Consider the following 16878-nt stretch of genomic DNA (forward strand, 5'->3'; position numbering starts at 1 on the left):
TTACGGGGCCTGGAGGCAGACGTGGAAACGCAGGGCAGGGGTGCCGCTGTGCGGCCACCCATGCTCTGGGTTGGGGGAACGACCCCCAAAATATATATATGTGTGTGTGTGTGTTTGATGTTGTAGATGGGCTGCCCGCCTTTCCCCCCTCGGTGCTGCCTGGGGGTATGAGGAAAAAGTACTACCACGGACTGTCCACTATTGCTGCTTAGTATTATAGAATTGGTATAATTAGTTTTGGTTGCCACTCTACACAGTTTATGTCAGGGGAGATGCTAGTGAAGGCTAGGTCGATACTGAGCTGAATGCTACGTGGCCGGTAATATGAAGCTAGACAGCAGCGAGAAGAGAAAGAGGCCTGGGTTGCTGATGTGCTGTATCCTATCCTGTAAGGGATGTCCCTTGTTTGGTAACACTGTATGTTTCAGTGTTAGCATAGCCATACTGCTGTCTTTTATACATTATACTGTAGGAAATCTCAATCAAGACATGTTAAAAACAAAAAGTATCCACCCAGTAATTTTCTTATATATAGTTCGGTAGGTTTGACCTGCTGCAATGTACCTGGGGGAAATTGCCAGGGTGTTGAGTTTATTGCACCAGGTATTTACTGGGTGAGGCAATCTCCACATAACTTATAATTATGATCCCTGCACCGCAGTGGTGTTGCATGGGCGGGGGCACAGGGCAGCTGCTCCTGGCGCAATATTCTTAGGGACGCAAAATGTTAAAAGAAAAAAAATTTGGTAGCAGGTCTCTTGCGGCCGAATTCTTTTCTTCTAAAATTTTGCGCCCTGGGGAACGTTAGGGGGGGGGGGGGGGGGGGGGGGCAAGGGTCAACATTATCTAGCCCACATGTTAACAGGGTCACAGTAGTAGGGGTGCAAGGGGATAACTTTCCTACACCAAATATTATCTTTAAATTATTTTATTTCCTTGTCTATGGTGCATTGTAATACAGTCCACAGAACTGTTAAAGAAGGATGATTCTTACTTTTATTTGCAGTTGATTTTGTTGAATCTCCGACTCCAACTTTCGCTTTTTGTCAGCCTCCTCGCGTAGTTTCTTTTGTAGTTGTGCTTGCTGTTGTCTCATGTGATCAACGTTCTGCCCGAGCTCGGTGACTCGTTTCTCATTTTGTGTGGAAAGCGATGCCAACTTCTTTGTATCTTGTTGTTTCTTGTTCAACATCTAAGACCAGACGACATAGTCAATTCCATAAAATGAATATTAAGAGCCAAAGATAGCTTTCATGCATATAACAATAGACTTTTGTGGTAAATCAAAAGTATTAACACATTTCAGCTCTAGGAGGACTTGAAAGTAGTCCAAGGTTTTTTTTTTTTAACTGAGTTGCAAAGAGACCAACAACAGGCACTTCAAGAACAAATTAATGGAGCATTATCAAAAGTGTTAGATTTAGTAGGGGACAAACACAAAACAGTCCTATAGCTTTGTGTTGACTTTAAAAAGGACTCTCAGTAGATACAAAATATGTATGTAAGTGCAAAGTTGTGCAGTCTCCTCATAGGCAGCGCGACAATTGTTTAGACAATGCAAGCTTGATTTAATTAAAAAAAACAGGGCAACGGGAAGAATACCACTACACGGCTGCAGTGCCCATCCCATGCTCAAATGCCTCCTGCACCCACAGTACTCGACTCTCCCCCTACACTAGAGCTATTCCCACATGCCTTGCCTCACACTCAGCCACACCTTCCAGGTCTGAGCAGTCCACAGCAAAGGCACAGTCCAGGCAGCAACAGTCTTTGGCTGTCCCATTGACCACTTCATGGTCCTCACACTGTGGGCTTCCTGCTCCCCACCATGCGCCTCATATCCACACGAAGAAGGGTTGCTACAGGTCATCACAGATATCCTGCTGCAAGATGTCCACCCAGGAACCCTCCAGCAGCAGCTAACGCTGTCTCACAGCAGTTTCACGTGTCAAAGTTTTGACTTTGGTCAGAAATGTTGACGCAGGGTTTCTGACTTTAGCAGTGTCAGAACCCCTTCAGAGGTCCCATGGGAAGCAGGGTTTATTAGTAGGGGTGGCCGAAGAATTCCGCTCTGTCGACTGAGTTTTTTGGAACTCCGCGCGGAGAGGGCAAAACTCCGGAGCCAAGTTTTTTTACCTCGATCAGCTTGCCAACGGTAAGTTGCCGAGCGCTTGTGAGAAAAAATAATGCGCTAGACCTCCTCCTGGCAAGATTTCTCATCACGGGCGGTCGCGACAGGTCACGACTGCTCGCATTGAGAAATCTGCTGCGCACGCTGAGGAAGCTGCCGCTCTAGTAGAATGTCTACTCGAGCTACAGAAAGCAGCAGAGCCGTCCGTGCTGATTTTACAGCGTGTGTCAAAGTGATGGTGCTAAAACTCAGTGTGTGTAGCATGACTTAACAGACTCTACCGCTGGCAGAACTCCACGGAGCACGGCAGAGTTTTTCTGGCACTTTGCGGAGATCCGCAGAGTAAAACTTTGCCCAGGCTTAGTTATTAGGATCCAGCCAAATTTGAAGCTCTGCACCTGGCTGTCAACAACCATTTTGGAAGTAGCACTTGGAAGAAGACAAAAAGGCAGCCATTGCCTCAAATATTCCCTTTCTACTAGGAAATCATCTGACTTAATTCCCTCTACCGACTATCAGCATTGATGGCAGAGCTCCGTGAGAGATAATCTGTAAGCCCTCCACAAAAGGTCACTGCTGCATTTCCAAAGCAGCCCTGGCTCCATCCTCTCACACTTCAGTGTCTCAGTGTCTGAGGATGCTCCCTTCAGACCAGGAATGCCAACAATACACTTCCTTGCCTGGGGAGGCTGTCACAACCCCATTATTTGCTATGCTGTACCAGTCAAAAATGCATTCCAGTGGTCTAGTCTAGCATAGACTCACGTAATACTTGAAACACTAATAATAGTACCTTAAACAGCACACAGTACCTGCTCATAATCACTCTGGATGTGAGTGCAGGATCTGGGCACTGCAATAAGCACAGCCTTACTCATGTGGGGCTAGTAGGCACAACTGTCTTCCCACACAAGAAAAAGGTCTGTATAGGAGAAACATATGGTATATGGTCACACCTGCTTAATATGGATGTCACAGGACACAGACAGTAGTTTTGTGTCAGCTCAAATGTACACTGGGTGGAGCCTTCGGAACACAGAGCTGCATCTCACAGCTTACAGAACCACCATGGACACAGCATGCAAGCACCATCGTTGTAATACTAGGCCAAAAGAAAAATGCCAGCACAACAAATATCATGAAGTTGGGTTGGTTACTCAGGATAGGGGTTGCACAACTGTGTTACCATGCAGTGAACATTCTCGTACTAGCAATCAGCAAAGTATTCGTCTTGGCCTGGCCCTAAACTAGAGCAATTCTGGGAGTTAGCTTAGGTCAACTCTGCTATTTATTTCTGACGATTTCCCTTGTCTTAAGGCTTATTTATTTTATATTATTTATTTATTTATATGATTTCTAATACACCAAAATATTGCCACTGTGTTCATGTTTACACACATAATGGAAATATAGCAACATAATCAGAGAGAAACCTGAATCTCTCACTGGCTTCTGAGAAGATTATTTGCACCCTGAAGCAACTTTGTGAATAATCTTGGTTTGCTTCTGCCATGCAGCTGGGATATATGTTAACAGTTAGGAAAGGAGAGTTTAATTTGGAATCAGTCAACATTTTTCATTTTATGAACTAAAATTGTGCAGCTAAGTCAGAAACACTCAGAACTTTTAGTCAACATTAATATACAGCGAAATAAGTACACAAATACTGTTCAATTTTCAAAGGAGAGTAAAATATCGATCAATGTCCCGGTGCTGGCACACTTTGCCAGCAAACATTTAACCAAAAAATATTTTACAATAATCAGGTTTTGGTGGAGTAGCAGGAACGCCATAAATCGCGGGTCCACATGTCCTGCCAAACCGGTGGTTCCCCTGCTCTCTTTAGAGTCGGGAAACGGCTGGGCTAACTTTGGCAAACCCCTGACCGAGGGGTCTGCCTGCCACAGGTCCACTGGGTTACAGTGACAGTCACTCTATTGAGGGTGGGAGAACCGTTCCTCATTTTCCCTGCCCGTGTCCACAAAAGAAGGGAAAATATGAAATGGCCCGACACACAGGGAACAAACTCCGTCCGCTTTGGGGCCATATGCACAGAGATAAACTTCCGCTAGCAAATAAGGCCCTTACAGACTAACTGCAGTGCTCAATTTGGTAAAAAAAAAACATAAGTGCCAGGCCCTCGTCAGGAGCCCGCTGCAGCTTGCGACACCTATTGCCCCTGCCAGTGCTCACATTTGTCAGCACCAACACAACTACAACCATCACACTACTACAAGTGTGCCAATTCAGACTATTCCAGGCCTCCAATGCTATAAGAACGGCTTGGGCGGCATGTATTAGTCATTTTTACTGTATACTGAACGAATAAACAACAGACTGTCATAACTCCTGGTGTTGACAATTAGCACCGAAAACCACCGGCTCAAATTAAGCACTGCACAACTGCCTTCAGTTATGTCACTGAGATTTCTAATGATAAAACAGTGGAAGCTCCAACCCGAGGTAAATGGTCAGTTATCGAGATGTTGGTAAATTGCGATGTCGCCCTGATGATTCAACCTTAACAACAAGGAAATCAAACATGGATTTCAGCATGCTTGGTGAGAAATATGTGTACAAAGGGAGAGGTGTCCCAAGAAACTTGGGAAAATCTGGGACCCAGGTATGAAATACTGTCATGGGTCCAAAACAGGGAGGGAGTATGTTAATTTATGGCGTTGCCATTCTCCTGCAGGGGGTATGAATGGGCACTTAAAATGTCACACAGGTAAACTTTCACTTTTGTGTAAGTTTACACTTGCTGTAGTAATTTTAGTACGTTTTGGTATTCACAAACTACGAATGTAATTTTACTACTAGTAAAATTACTAGTAGTAAAATCACACTTGTAGTTTGTGAATTCCAAAACAGTAGTTAACTTACTACAAAGGGGCTCATTACGATGTTGGGCAGAAAGCTTCCGCTCAACACCATCTCGGATTCAGGACCGACCGACTTGCGGTCGGTGGTTCTGACTGCCGGATTATGACCCCATGGTGCCTGCCACACAGTGCAGGGATTTATAGGGGGGTACCCTAGGTACCCCCTCGCTCACCAACTGTAGGCCTAGGGAGCTCTGCTAGGGGTCCCCATAGTCACTTTCTGACAGCCTTTCCATGCTGGAAAGGCCGGCGCGGAAAGGCTGACAGAAACCAACATCGTAATCCCGATGGCGAAAACAACGTCCCTGGGGGGTTACGTTGCGGTTCTGACCGACAGGAACACTCTGCGAGTTTCTCAGAACTGTTTCGGAATGACCGGCCGATTACGAAACATCGTAATCAGGCGATCGGACTATAAACCGACCTAGTTGGTCGGAAGGGCTCCGATGCGGTCGGGAAGATTCTGACTGTCGGGCGGAGGCTTTCCGCCCGACATCCTAATGAGCCCCAAATTGTAAGTTTACCTTTGGGAATCAACCCTGATAACCACGATTCACAGGGTTGATTTACAAAGGTAAACTTACACTTTTGTGTAAATTTACACTTGCTGTAATAACTTTACTACTGTTTTAGTATTCACAAACCACAAGTGTAATTTTACTATTCCAGTAGTAAAATAGCACTCATACCTTATGAATAAAAAAAAATAGTAAAGATACTACAGAATGTGAATAGTATTTTCTTATGTGACATAGACAAAGAAAACACCAGAAAAAGAGTCCTCTAGGTTACATGCATGACCATGATTGATAATGACCCCCTTCGTACTCTTCTATGCTGTTCTGCCTTCTTTGCAGTGCATTGTGGAGATTTCTGTAAACAGCATTTCAGTGCAACTTTTTGATTTCCAACTGGAGCATTGGAGGGAGATCTGAAGAGCCTCGTCTAGAACTTGTTACATTTCACTGGTCACGAGCCTGAGGAACTGCCCATATGAAGTGACCTGACACATCAAGTAGGCTCTGACGACTCTGGGCGCAGTGTGCCCAAGCATCCTCACAACGATTCATTCCTTTAATGAGAAAGGAGATGTACTGGTCAAGGGTAGGGTGAAAGAGCAAATCATTTTCCATGGCCATAAGGGACAGTTTTATCAAGATTTGGTAGCCTCAACACTGCAGAAATACATACTTTAAGTCTATCAGATACTTCCTGTGCTCACAGATAGTGCCTTATCAATGGGGCACCTGTTTTGCCTACTCTTCACCTGGCAAGGAACAAGGTTGAAGACAGCTAGGAAACTAAGACGTTATTTGGCATAGGCGACGAACCAACAGCTGACCCAGCTCAAGCTGATGACCACTGCGGTGAAGGTGCAGCCATACATCGTCCGGAGTGGTAGACAAAGACGGACCATACAAATAAGGAAAACACCACCTCCTGAAGATTTTGCAGAGACTAGGCAGGTGTCCTTCAGCATTTGAGAGCAGCCAGTCATCAGAAAATCGATCCCCAAGACACAGACAAATCTGCATCAGACTTGTGTACGTTACACACTTAAACCTCAGATTCAGCCTCGCATGTCAAAAGGGCTTTTCTGTAATGCAATATTCACTGGAAGTAGAGCGCCTTCTTTGTTTAAAGTATGCCCTAGATTTTAGAAGGGCTGAAGACAGTTTATTTTAGACTATGCAGATGCTTTTTAAGGTTTTTGCTTTGATTAGCCAATTGTCTAAATAGGGTAATACTTGGTAACATTGTCTCCTGAGGTAAGCAGCTACTGGTGCCATGTACTTCATAAACATTCCTGGAGCAGATTTTAGTCTGAATGGGAGGGCTTTAAATTTATAATAGAGATAAGTCACCTGGAATCTCAGGAACCTTCAATAAGTTGGGTAAATAGGAATATGAAAGTATGCATCCTCCAGGTCCAAAGATGTCATACGGTCTTTGTTTCATAAAAATTGTATAACTTCCTGTAATGTCACAATGCAGAACTTTTCAATCAATCAGTCAATCAGGTAGCTTGTAAAGCATGAATATTCACCCGTAAGGGTATCAAGGCACTGAGGGGGTTAGGGGGGTTGCTGGTCCGTAAAAGGTGCTGTGGATCAGTTGAAGAGCCAGGTCTTGAGGTCCTTCCTAAATTGAGGCAGTGCAGTGATTGCCTGAGGTGGAGAGGCAGTGTGTTCCAGGTATTTGCTGCGAGGTAGGAGAAGGATCTTCCTTTGGCTGTGGTCTTGCGGATATGTGGGATGTAGCCAGAGCCAGTTGGGCAGAGCGGAGGTGTGTGCCCAACTGGCTGCATGGTGCATGGAATGCAAGGTGGTGGTTCAGGTACACAGGTCCTACGCCATGTAGGGCTTTGTAGGCGTGTGTGAGGAGCTTTAAGGTGATTCTTTTGTTGACTGGGAGCCAGTGGAGGTCTCTCAGGTAGCTGGTGATGTGGCTGCCGTGGGGGATGTTGAGGCTGAGTCTGGCTGAGGAGTTCTGAATGTTCTGCAGTTTCTTGAGGAGTTTCTGTGTGATGCCGACATAGAGTGTGTTGCCATAGTTGATTCTGTTCATGATGAGTGTGTGGGTGACCATCTTTCTAGACTCGGTGGGGATCCATTTGAAGATCTTTTGGAGCAGGCATAGCTTGTGGAAGCAGGATGATGAGATGATGTTGATCTGGCAGTTCATGGGGAGCTTGGTGTCCAAGATGATGCTGAGGTTTCATTCTTGGTCTGTCGGTGTGGGGTGGGTGTTCCAAGTGCTGCAGGCAACCAGGAGTTGTCCCGGGCGGGGGGAGGAGCCCATGATGAGAACTTCGGTCTTCTCTGAGTTGAGCTTGAGGCAGCTGTTCTTCATCCAGGTGGCAACAGCCTTCATTCCATTGTGGAAGTTGTTCTTGGCGACTGTAGGTTCGTTGATGAGGGAGAGAATCAGCTGGATGTCGTCGGCATAGAGACAATGTTGAGTCTGTGGACCCTGACGATGGCTGCGAGCGAGCCATGTAGATATTGAAGAGAGTGGGTCTCAAGGAAGAGCCCTGAGGCACTCCGCAGCTGATCTTTGTTGGCTCAGAGAGGAAATGTGGTAGTGTGACTCTCTGTGTTTGGCCGGTGAGGAAGGAGTGGATCCATTCCAGAGCTTTGTCGCGGATGCCGGCATTGTGGAGTTTTGAGCCTAGGGTGCGGTGAGAGATGGTATCAAAGGCAGCCGAGAAGTCCAGGAGGATAAGGGCTGCAGTTTCGCCTCACCGAGCTGGGTGTGAACGTCGTTTGTAGCAGGGAGGAGGGTGGTCTCGGTGCTGTGGTGCTTTGGAAACCGGATTGGGAGCGGTCCAGGATGTGATTTGCTTCGATGATCTCAGAAAGTTGGGCATTGATGGTCTTCTTGATGATCTTGGTTGGGAAGGGGAGAAGAGAGATGGGTCTGAAGTTCTTGAGGTCCGTCAGGTCGGCAGAGGGTTTCTTCAGCAAGGGGTTGATCTCTGCGTGTTTCCAGTCCTACGGGAAGGGGGCGGAGTTGATGGAGCAGTTGATGGTGCGACAGAGTTCGGGGGCACTGTTGAAGATGTGATGCACGCAGGGGTCTGAAGGTGCTCCGGAACGGATGCTCTGCATGATCTTGAGGGTGTCATCTGTGGTGAGGGGAGTCCAGCTGAGTAGGGTCTGTTGGGATCCGGCGTCATAGAGTACGGTGATTGCGGGTGGTTTGGGAGGGTCTTAGGTGTCCAAGCTGTTGAAGCTGTCGTATATCTCCGTGATCTTGAGGTGGAAGTAGGTGCTGATGTTGTTGCAGAGGTCTTGGGAGGGGGGGACGATTGCTGTCTCTGTGCTGGGTCTGGCGAATTCTTTGACCACAACAAAAAGTTCTTTACTATTGAGTGTTTGCTGTTGATACTTTCTTGTAGGGCCGCTTTCTTCGTTGTTCTGTTGAGGTGGTGGTGTGCAGTTTTGCTTTTATTGATATTTGTTGAGGTTTCGGAGATCTAATATTGGTTTCAATATTCCCATTTTTTCCTTATGGGGAAAAAATTGGAATAAAAGCTGAAGTTCCTTTGTGTCTTTGGGATCACTTATATTCCTCTTTTATCTAACAAGGTACACATTTTCTTCTAAAACAGATGTAAATGTCAACAGTTCATCTTGTGAGGTGGTGTCGTTGGAGGTTTTCCTACAAATCCTAACAAGTGACCGTATTTTATAAGCTACAACATCCAATAGTCTGATGTAAGGATGACCTAATTGTTGTAATTAGAAGAGATCTTTCCTCTACAAGCGTATTGTGAAGTACTGTAACCATCACCATCTTGTCACTGCCTTTGTGCACCTTCATTATTACTGGATAGGTTTCTGGCTCTCTTGTGAGGGGCTTGTATATGGTAGGAAGTAGATGGTTGAACCCTATATTGCTGGTGATAGGATTAGTGATACTAAAGATAAGGGGTGGTATGCTGTTTGCATCTATAGGACTGCTAGACCCCTCTGTATAAATACACGCCCCTTCCATATACCACCTCGAAAGGATTGATGGTGTCTTGATTGAAGGAATCTCAATGTTTATGTCTGATTTAATAGACTGTAGAGCTTTATCGTTATGGTGGCAAATAAAGCCTCGTCATCATACTGCATATCTAATATCCTGCTTTACATATCAGGTCTAAAGAAAGTGACTAGCAGACAACCTTGTCTGTGCAACACAGCTGCTACAGCTAGTTGTCTGAAGAAAGCTGATGATTTGTCCATAGCTGTATCAATAATTGCTGAAAACTTTCTTTCTCCTTCCTGTAGAATTGCTTTTGCCTTAGATTTTTAATGATCTGGCAAATGTTCTAGGTATGGCCTTATGTCTGACCACATCCAATGGTCTTATCTAGTGAGTATGTCTAGAACATTTGAGGTCCTGATGGAGGTGGCTTCTGTGGCAGAAAACTGTTTGCCAATGTTGTCTAGTCTCCTCCCCTCCCTGTCGGGCAGTGCTGTACAGTTAAATGTTGGGTTTCTAGATTTACTTTGAGCTGTTTGCGTTACACCAAGTCTGTTCGGAGGTGGCAAATCTGGTACTTTGTACTTTTTGTCCAGGCGTGGAATCACTGCTGGAATAATAGTTGGTGTCTTCATAATTTTTAGGCCCTCCACCCATATGTGGTCTATTATAGCGATTGATTTAATAATTTTTCTGGCATATTCCTTGAATTCATATAGGATACAGGCATTCTCTTTTGACGTCACTGGTAGGTCAAACCATTTTGGCACTCTTTTTTATCAAATTGTGGAAGACACCAATGTCACCTGATGGAGATTCAAACACTGGGTGAGTGACACCATGCAGTGTGGAAGTGATGTAGTCAACCATTCTAGGCCTGAATACTGGGGGTATTTGCTAACTGTCTGCCTTCCTGGTCGTCATCTGTATCTGTTGCCTGTGGTGTAATTGACTGCGGTGGCAGAGGTGAATGGTGCGACAACTGAGTCATTGGAGTCCTGGGAGGTGAAAAGTACTGGGGGTGCGCTGTGTGATTGGTCTTGTTTGAGGTCTGGAACAGGTTGGTGTTGTAGGTTTCAAAAGCTGTCTTTTGGATAGGGAATCAAGTGACTCAGCAAAGCGTCTAAAGTAGTCTTAAAGCATGTGACATAAACATTTGGGCAAGGCCATGGCCACCTATGTCATCTCTTCTTGTGGCCCTTGCATTGTTTTTCAGAAATGTCCAAATCATATTGCCATCAATCATCCTCATCATCTTCACCATCCTGATTCTGCATATAGAACTGACATGTGTGTCTAGTCTCCAGGTTGACAACCTGCCTTTTATCTGATGGATATATCATGTTTTGTTATCATCATCCTCTACTTCTGGATCCTTGGCATTCACCTTTAACTCAGTGGGAGTGTATGTTGGTCCAAAGGGTTTCCCCTGTCTGATTCTTCTGTGTAGAAGAGGTGTTGTAGTGGGTTGGGTGAAACTTTAATTGGTCACGTATATTCAGGCATCCAAGTCAATGGAATACTCTTGTCAGAAATAATGGTTATTTTCGTGCTCTTTGGCGTTGAGGTTATGTCCATTCTCGTTGATGGAGTTTTCATTGTTGACAGTGTAGCGATTGTCAGGGCATGGGTTGTCATGGCCTTGGGAAATGTACCTGAAGGCATGATACCAATAGCAGTCGGTGACAATGTTGTCGTTGACGACGACCTTTTCGTCGGTGATGGTGCTATCTGAGTCGATGGTGTTGTTGTTAACTTCATCAACGGTATCTTCATCAGTGTCTTTGTCAACGGTGTTGTCATTAACGGTATTCCCATTGATGGAGTTATAAGTGATAAAGATAGTCATCGACGCTGCTGATGTCTTTATCGGTGATGGTGTCTTCGACGATGATACAGATCAAATTTTCATTGCTGGTAGGATAAAAAGTGTTTTGAAGACTGCGGAGCCAGCTTCTTCTCTCTAGGACTTGAAGGTGCAGAAAAGGTTCTGTAATGTTTTTCTAGTCAGAGTGCTTACATTTGAAGGAGGGCTCTCTTCTCTTCTAGATTTTTAAAAGCTTTAAAGGTTTTTTTTAGGAGGTTCTCCTTCAGATCTTGTCTTTAAAGTGCACTAAAAGTGTGTGCACTAAGAGTATTTGTGGAGAATGCGCTACAAATTTAACAGTTGTTTGCCTTGTGTGCTGGAGGTAGGCAATAAATGTATTTCTTGTGTGAATCTTCAGAGCGCGTCCTCTTTTTTCCACAAGTTCCACATGGACTAAAAAGGCCTTTATTGGAAGCTTCAGTCATGGTCTGATTCATTTTAAGATTAATAAATTGCTAAATCCTTTCTAAGTTTTGAGAGAAATAGTAATTTATCTGACTGACTGAGCACAGCTCAAAGGCAAAATCTTCACACATGACGTGCAGTAGAAATCTGAACTGTGGTGGCCTATGGGAGGAGATGTGAATGCGGTACTTTGCCTGTTTGGCTGAGTTTTGGATCTCTTATAATGGTGTGAATAGACTACTATTGGGTCATGTTAAAGCTATTCTCTATATATTTAACATTGTCCAGCCCACTATGTCTACTGTGAGACTCCCAGCATGACAATGGGGGGGATTCAAGCATGTAAATTTATGAAAGATAAAACTTAATTACTACAGGAGGGTTGTTCAATATTAGGTCAACATTTATCCTGTGCCAGGTCTTCTCCTCAGGCCCACTACGATGGGTGAGGCTGCCATTTTAATAGCTAATTCATGTCCACATGAAGTCCTAAAAGTATTACCACTGAAAACACCACAAAAAAGATTCTACATACATTTTACAATGCACACAGAACGCATTAACAGGCCATATTATCAGAAAAATGCAGGAACTTTTAGAGATATTTATTTTAATTGGCGAATTAAAGACACAAATGCTACTTAATTAAATTATTTTCAATATATTAAATTACATTAACATTATTTTTTCAAAGTTAAATTGAAAAATAGATACCAACCTAAAGTAAAACCATATATATTTTTATTATGTATTATTAATTATTAAAAGTGTTTTATAGAATTAATTAACAGTAATGTAATTATATTTAATAAAACTGTGTTATATGAATATTCAAATGCAAAAAAGGTTTTTAAAATAAGACATGATTAAATTAAACATTTTTTAACATCAAATCATATTTATTTATATTTCTAACTAGCTAAATTAATTTCATTTCTTATTTCCTATGGGGTATAATTTATGTCGCAAATTTCATTGATTTCAATGGGAGTTTATTGCAGTACCACTTATTGTCGACGTGGTGCTGCACTTACTCCAGCTCCGAGCAGGAGTACTGTACTACTGTTTTGGGTCACTCTGTGGCTGTAGTAATTTAAGAAGCGCTTGGACATTGTTTTTATTTACACAATGATGATCTTTAATGTATGGTGTTTGATTTTAATTTTGTCTGACCCTGGCCCAGTGCAGTTTCCATATTTGCATCTGCAAGGCCATTTAGTAAGTGCCTCCACTCTGCAAACAAGCTGACACAAAGAAACTAGACAGCTCTTAATGACAAGGCAGAATTGGAACCTTGAATACCATGACCTCACTAAATTGAACACACTTTGTTATTCACTTTATGGGTGGTTTCCAATGCAATGGTTTAAGCCCTGCCATGTAACTGCAGCTGTGACTGTAATGCATGTCGGAGATATAACACTCTCTCTGTCATTCATCTATACAAGTGGTTTTATGTATCCAAAAGAGAGATGCAATTTAGGTTTCTACCCAGTACAACTCAGAAAGACATTCATTCATGTCATGTAGCCTAGTGACAAACCTCATGGGCTTGTGTTTTAGTGGGCTCTCCATTAATTGAAAATATGTCACTGTGTTAGCTTTCAAACCCCCACAATTAGAAGGTTGCATATCACTACAGAAAGTTGAGCAGTATATTGAACCAGTGAGGGACCTGTTCTTTGAGGAGAAACTCTCCCTAATCCTTGATTAGGAATTATATGGAGCAGGCCACCAGGTTCCCTTTTGTGAAACATATTGGCAATGGAGAACTGTTGACTTTGCCCTTTGGCCACTGGTATCTGGCTCTGAATTATTCACAGAGGGCTACTAGTACCTCTGCCATGAAAATCTCAGGGCACTGATACATCCTTGGTAGCTCAAGAAACATGCCCCTTACTCTTTTGAGTAATTGTACAGTTCAGTGCCTATAGACTGCAGTAGGTTACCCATCTCTCCTAGGATATCTTCTGCAGAGGAAGGGTTAGACCCTTGGTGATAAACATGCAGTAAATGGATTATCACACATGTATCATTCGCCACTTATTAAAATTATTGCAATATGAAAGCACTGTCCCTTCTTGTGGTGCCATCATGACAAAACAACAATAAATATCAAATAAATGCTATGTGATGTCCCTTGCACGATATCACTTGGGATTAAGGCAGTTTAATGTCACTCAGCAATGACTGAAAAGACCCTTTCTGCACATATTATCATTAGTAATTAGAATTACCAATTTTCTCAATTAAAATAGTATGGCTATAGGCGCAAGTTGGCAGAAAGCTGCAGTCTGAAGGCCAAATAATATGGTTGAGAACAACTATCAAAGATGCAATGGTTTTTAACATGCACCCGCAGCTGCAGTACAGAAAAAGATGTACTTGATAAAAGACCGAGAAAATGTGGGCAGTGAAAGGATTGATATGTATTAATCTTAATAGAGAAATAAACTACCTGCACTTTTAGCTTTGCTGCATCCATCTTCTTCCGAAACTCTCGTTGTAACTTTGCCTTCTGAGCAGTGTCTCTGGTTTCCTTGCTCTCAAGTTCTTGAAGAAGTGCTTGTGTTTCGGCCAGCTCTGTTTTGGCTTGTTCTGCTTCTTGTTCCAGCTGTGATATTTTCATTGCATACTGTTGGTTCACAGTCTGAGCATCATTACCTTAAAAGAGCCAAAAGCATTATAAATTGAGAAACATATTGAATGTCATTTCAAATTGATGTCTAAGTACATCTATACAGCGTTAGGCAGGTGGATATGTGGTGAAGAAAACTTAAGCCCGTGTACGTTCATGTTCTGCAGTCAAGCGCGGTACCAGCTTCTTGACAAGGAGCAACAATTCAACCACTGCATAAAAAGGGCAGCCGAAAAAACCCTGCAAAGTTCCGCCTGATAGCTCTTTTAGACGCAGAAGAAAAACTTTTTGCCCTACACCTACTTCGACATCTAACCAATTGGATGGAATCTAACAATCTGCTGCCACTTGATCAAACAGGCTCCATCCAGAGCAGGATGTGCAACTTTAGACGGCCCACTGGGCCAGAGAAGTCAACTACTACTGGGACTTCTGCAAAAGAAGACACCTTGAGAGGCCTGATACATCAGGAGTTTACAGGGAACTCTGTATCCAGCATTTGTGACAAAATTAATAGCTTGTTCCAAGATTACATTTTAACTTCCATATAGGATCTTATGGAAATGGCAGCACCAATCCGTAAAAGGGACATTAAGGAAAGACTTCAGGAGGCCTTTCGTTTAAGATATGTATTAAAAGCTTCACAATACAAACACTCGGAGCTTCTCACGCAATCTTATTTTCAGCCGAACCAGAAATACACTGGTTCCAATCTAGAGACATTAACAAAACTAAACGTTTCAAGATTCCGACTGCTATATATTCACTTGAAAGAGTTCAAATGTACCTGGAAATCCACACACACCGCACCCCCAATTGCAGACTTTGCAATTATGACATGAAATCCTTAAATCATATTATCTGCCTTTGTCCAGGGCTGTGTAATATGTGCAGCACGTTTTTTACTTCCTTCCTTCCTTCCTTCCTTCCTTCAGGAACCTATCTTAGCGCACTGTGAAGGAGGCGACTTTAGCTTGTTTTACGACACAATCAAATGCCTTTATAGGGTAACTAACAACATTTATGGATATAACATTCGAAAGCCTCAAAACAAAATACATCAATTAAGAAACCTGTAAAAGCAGTAGAACTTACTGTATATATCTTTTATAGATACACCTTAGTAGACGTAGCCTGACAGACGAAGCTTCATTAAGTTTAATGCTCCTTTTAGCACGTTGTAAAATCAGCAGAGCATATTCTATGTAACTTCTATGAGTGCACTCTAGTAGCTGTGGTATGACAGGTCAATCTATATGTATTTTGATGCTCTCGTTTAGTATTTTTTTCAAATCTGATGAGTTGAGTTTAACAATGTACATTATGTATTCTTATCAGTCTGATTATGAAATGGTATTTTCTACGGAACTTTATATTTTGCACAATAAAGGTATAAATAATATTAATAAATAAGGTGGAAGATACGCCAAATGACAGGCATTCTGCAGCTGAATCACCAAAACCATTCGGACATTGAATGACTCCAAACAAACTATCACTTGACAGCATGAAATGCAATGCCAACCCCTCCATCAACAACATCCTCAAAACAATAAGTAAAAGTCTGTAAGCAACCCTGGCTTAAAAATGAGTCTGTGAGTTCTGATCAGCACATCCTATTAATACCCCAAAATAATTAAGATATATTGTTCTATATCCCCTTAGAGAACTGACCGATCTTTACTATCAAAATATCATCCAATAGTCGATAAAATGTTCTTAATGAAAGGACTCTATGAGACTCAATTCTGCTCCCTATCTTGCTGATTTAAATCTGATTTATTTATTGTTAGCAATTTGTAACAGCCACCTCTTAACAGTGAAATTGGCTTTATTGCTAGTGTAATGAATAGTTCCATGTGCAATTCACAATAGTATATTATCAAATTAACTATGGATATTGGATTCATCAGCTCATGTTTATCGGAGAAGTAAAACAATGCCTGTACAGGACAATGAAATGGGAGGAACAGCTAACAAGTACTAGGAAGATTATACTAGCAAGGAAAGAAACTGTGCTAGCTGCAAAGAACATTATCAAAAAAGACAACATTCATATAGATAGGCTTAGCAGTTTGACCTTGTTTTGCATAATAGGGTTATTCATACATTACAGGGTTCTCTCTGCAATAAGAAACATGATTTAAAGCTAACAGTGTACTAAAATATGGATTGATATGCTTGCTTCTTTTCTGATTATGGGGATTTGGTATAGAATGTTTTTCTCTGGAAAAGAAAGTTCTCCAGTACAGTTAATACTCTCAGACTAACAATATTACAATGATTTGCCATTATACAGGTGTATATTTGAGCATGTGTTCAGTCTCTGATTTAAACTTAATCTCTCAAATTGATGGTTGAATCCCTCTGCTGCTAATGTAATGTTTAAAAGGTATTTGGAATAGTCCATTACTCAATATGCACACTAATTGCAAATACATCCTTTAAGAGATCAACTTGTTAGTAGGTTATAGTGAAG

The 16878-nt window shown here is 42.5% G+C and overlaps 1 protein-coding gene across 1 annotated transcript in view; it reads right to left on the reverse strand.

The window, feature by feature from the left end:
• KIF27 (kinesin family member 27) overlaps positions 1-16878 on the reverse strand; it is a 551081-nt gene that overhangs the window by 166977 nt on the left and 367226 nt on the right. The window contains exons 10-11 of the mRNA XM_085633120.1: positions 14220-14425; positions 995-1192 (exon numbers count right to left, since the gene is read on the reverse strand). Coding sequence (XP_085489246.1) covers positions 995-1192; positions 14220-14425 — 404 coding nt within the window. The remainder of the gene's footprint in view (positions 1-994; positions 1193-14219; positions 14426-16878) is intronic.

This window comes from Triturus cristatus, chromosome 2_1, assembly GCF_964204655.1.
Source record: "Triturus cristatus chromosome 2_1, aTriCri1.1, whole genome shotgun sequence".
Classification (NCBI taxonomy): domain Eukaryota; kingdom Metazoa; phylum Chordata; class Amphibia; order Caudata; family Salamandridae; genus Triturus; species Triturus cristatus.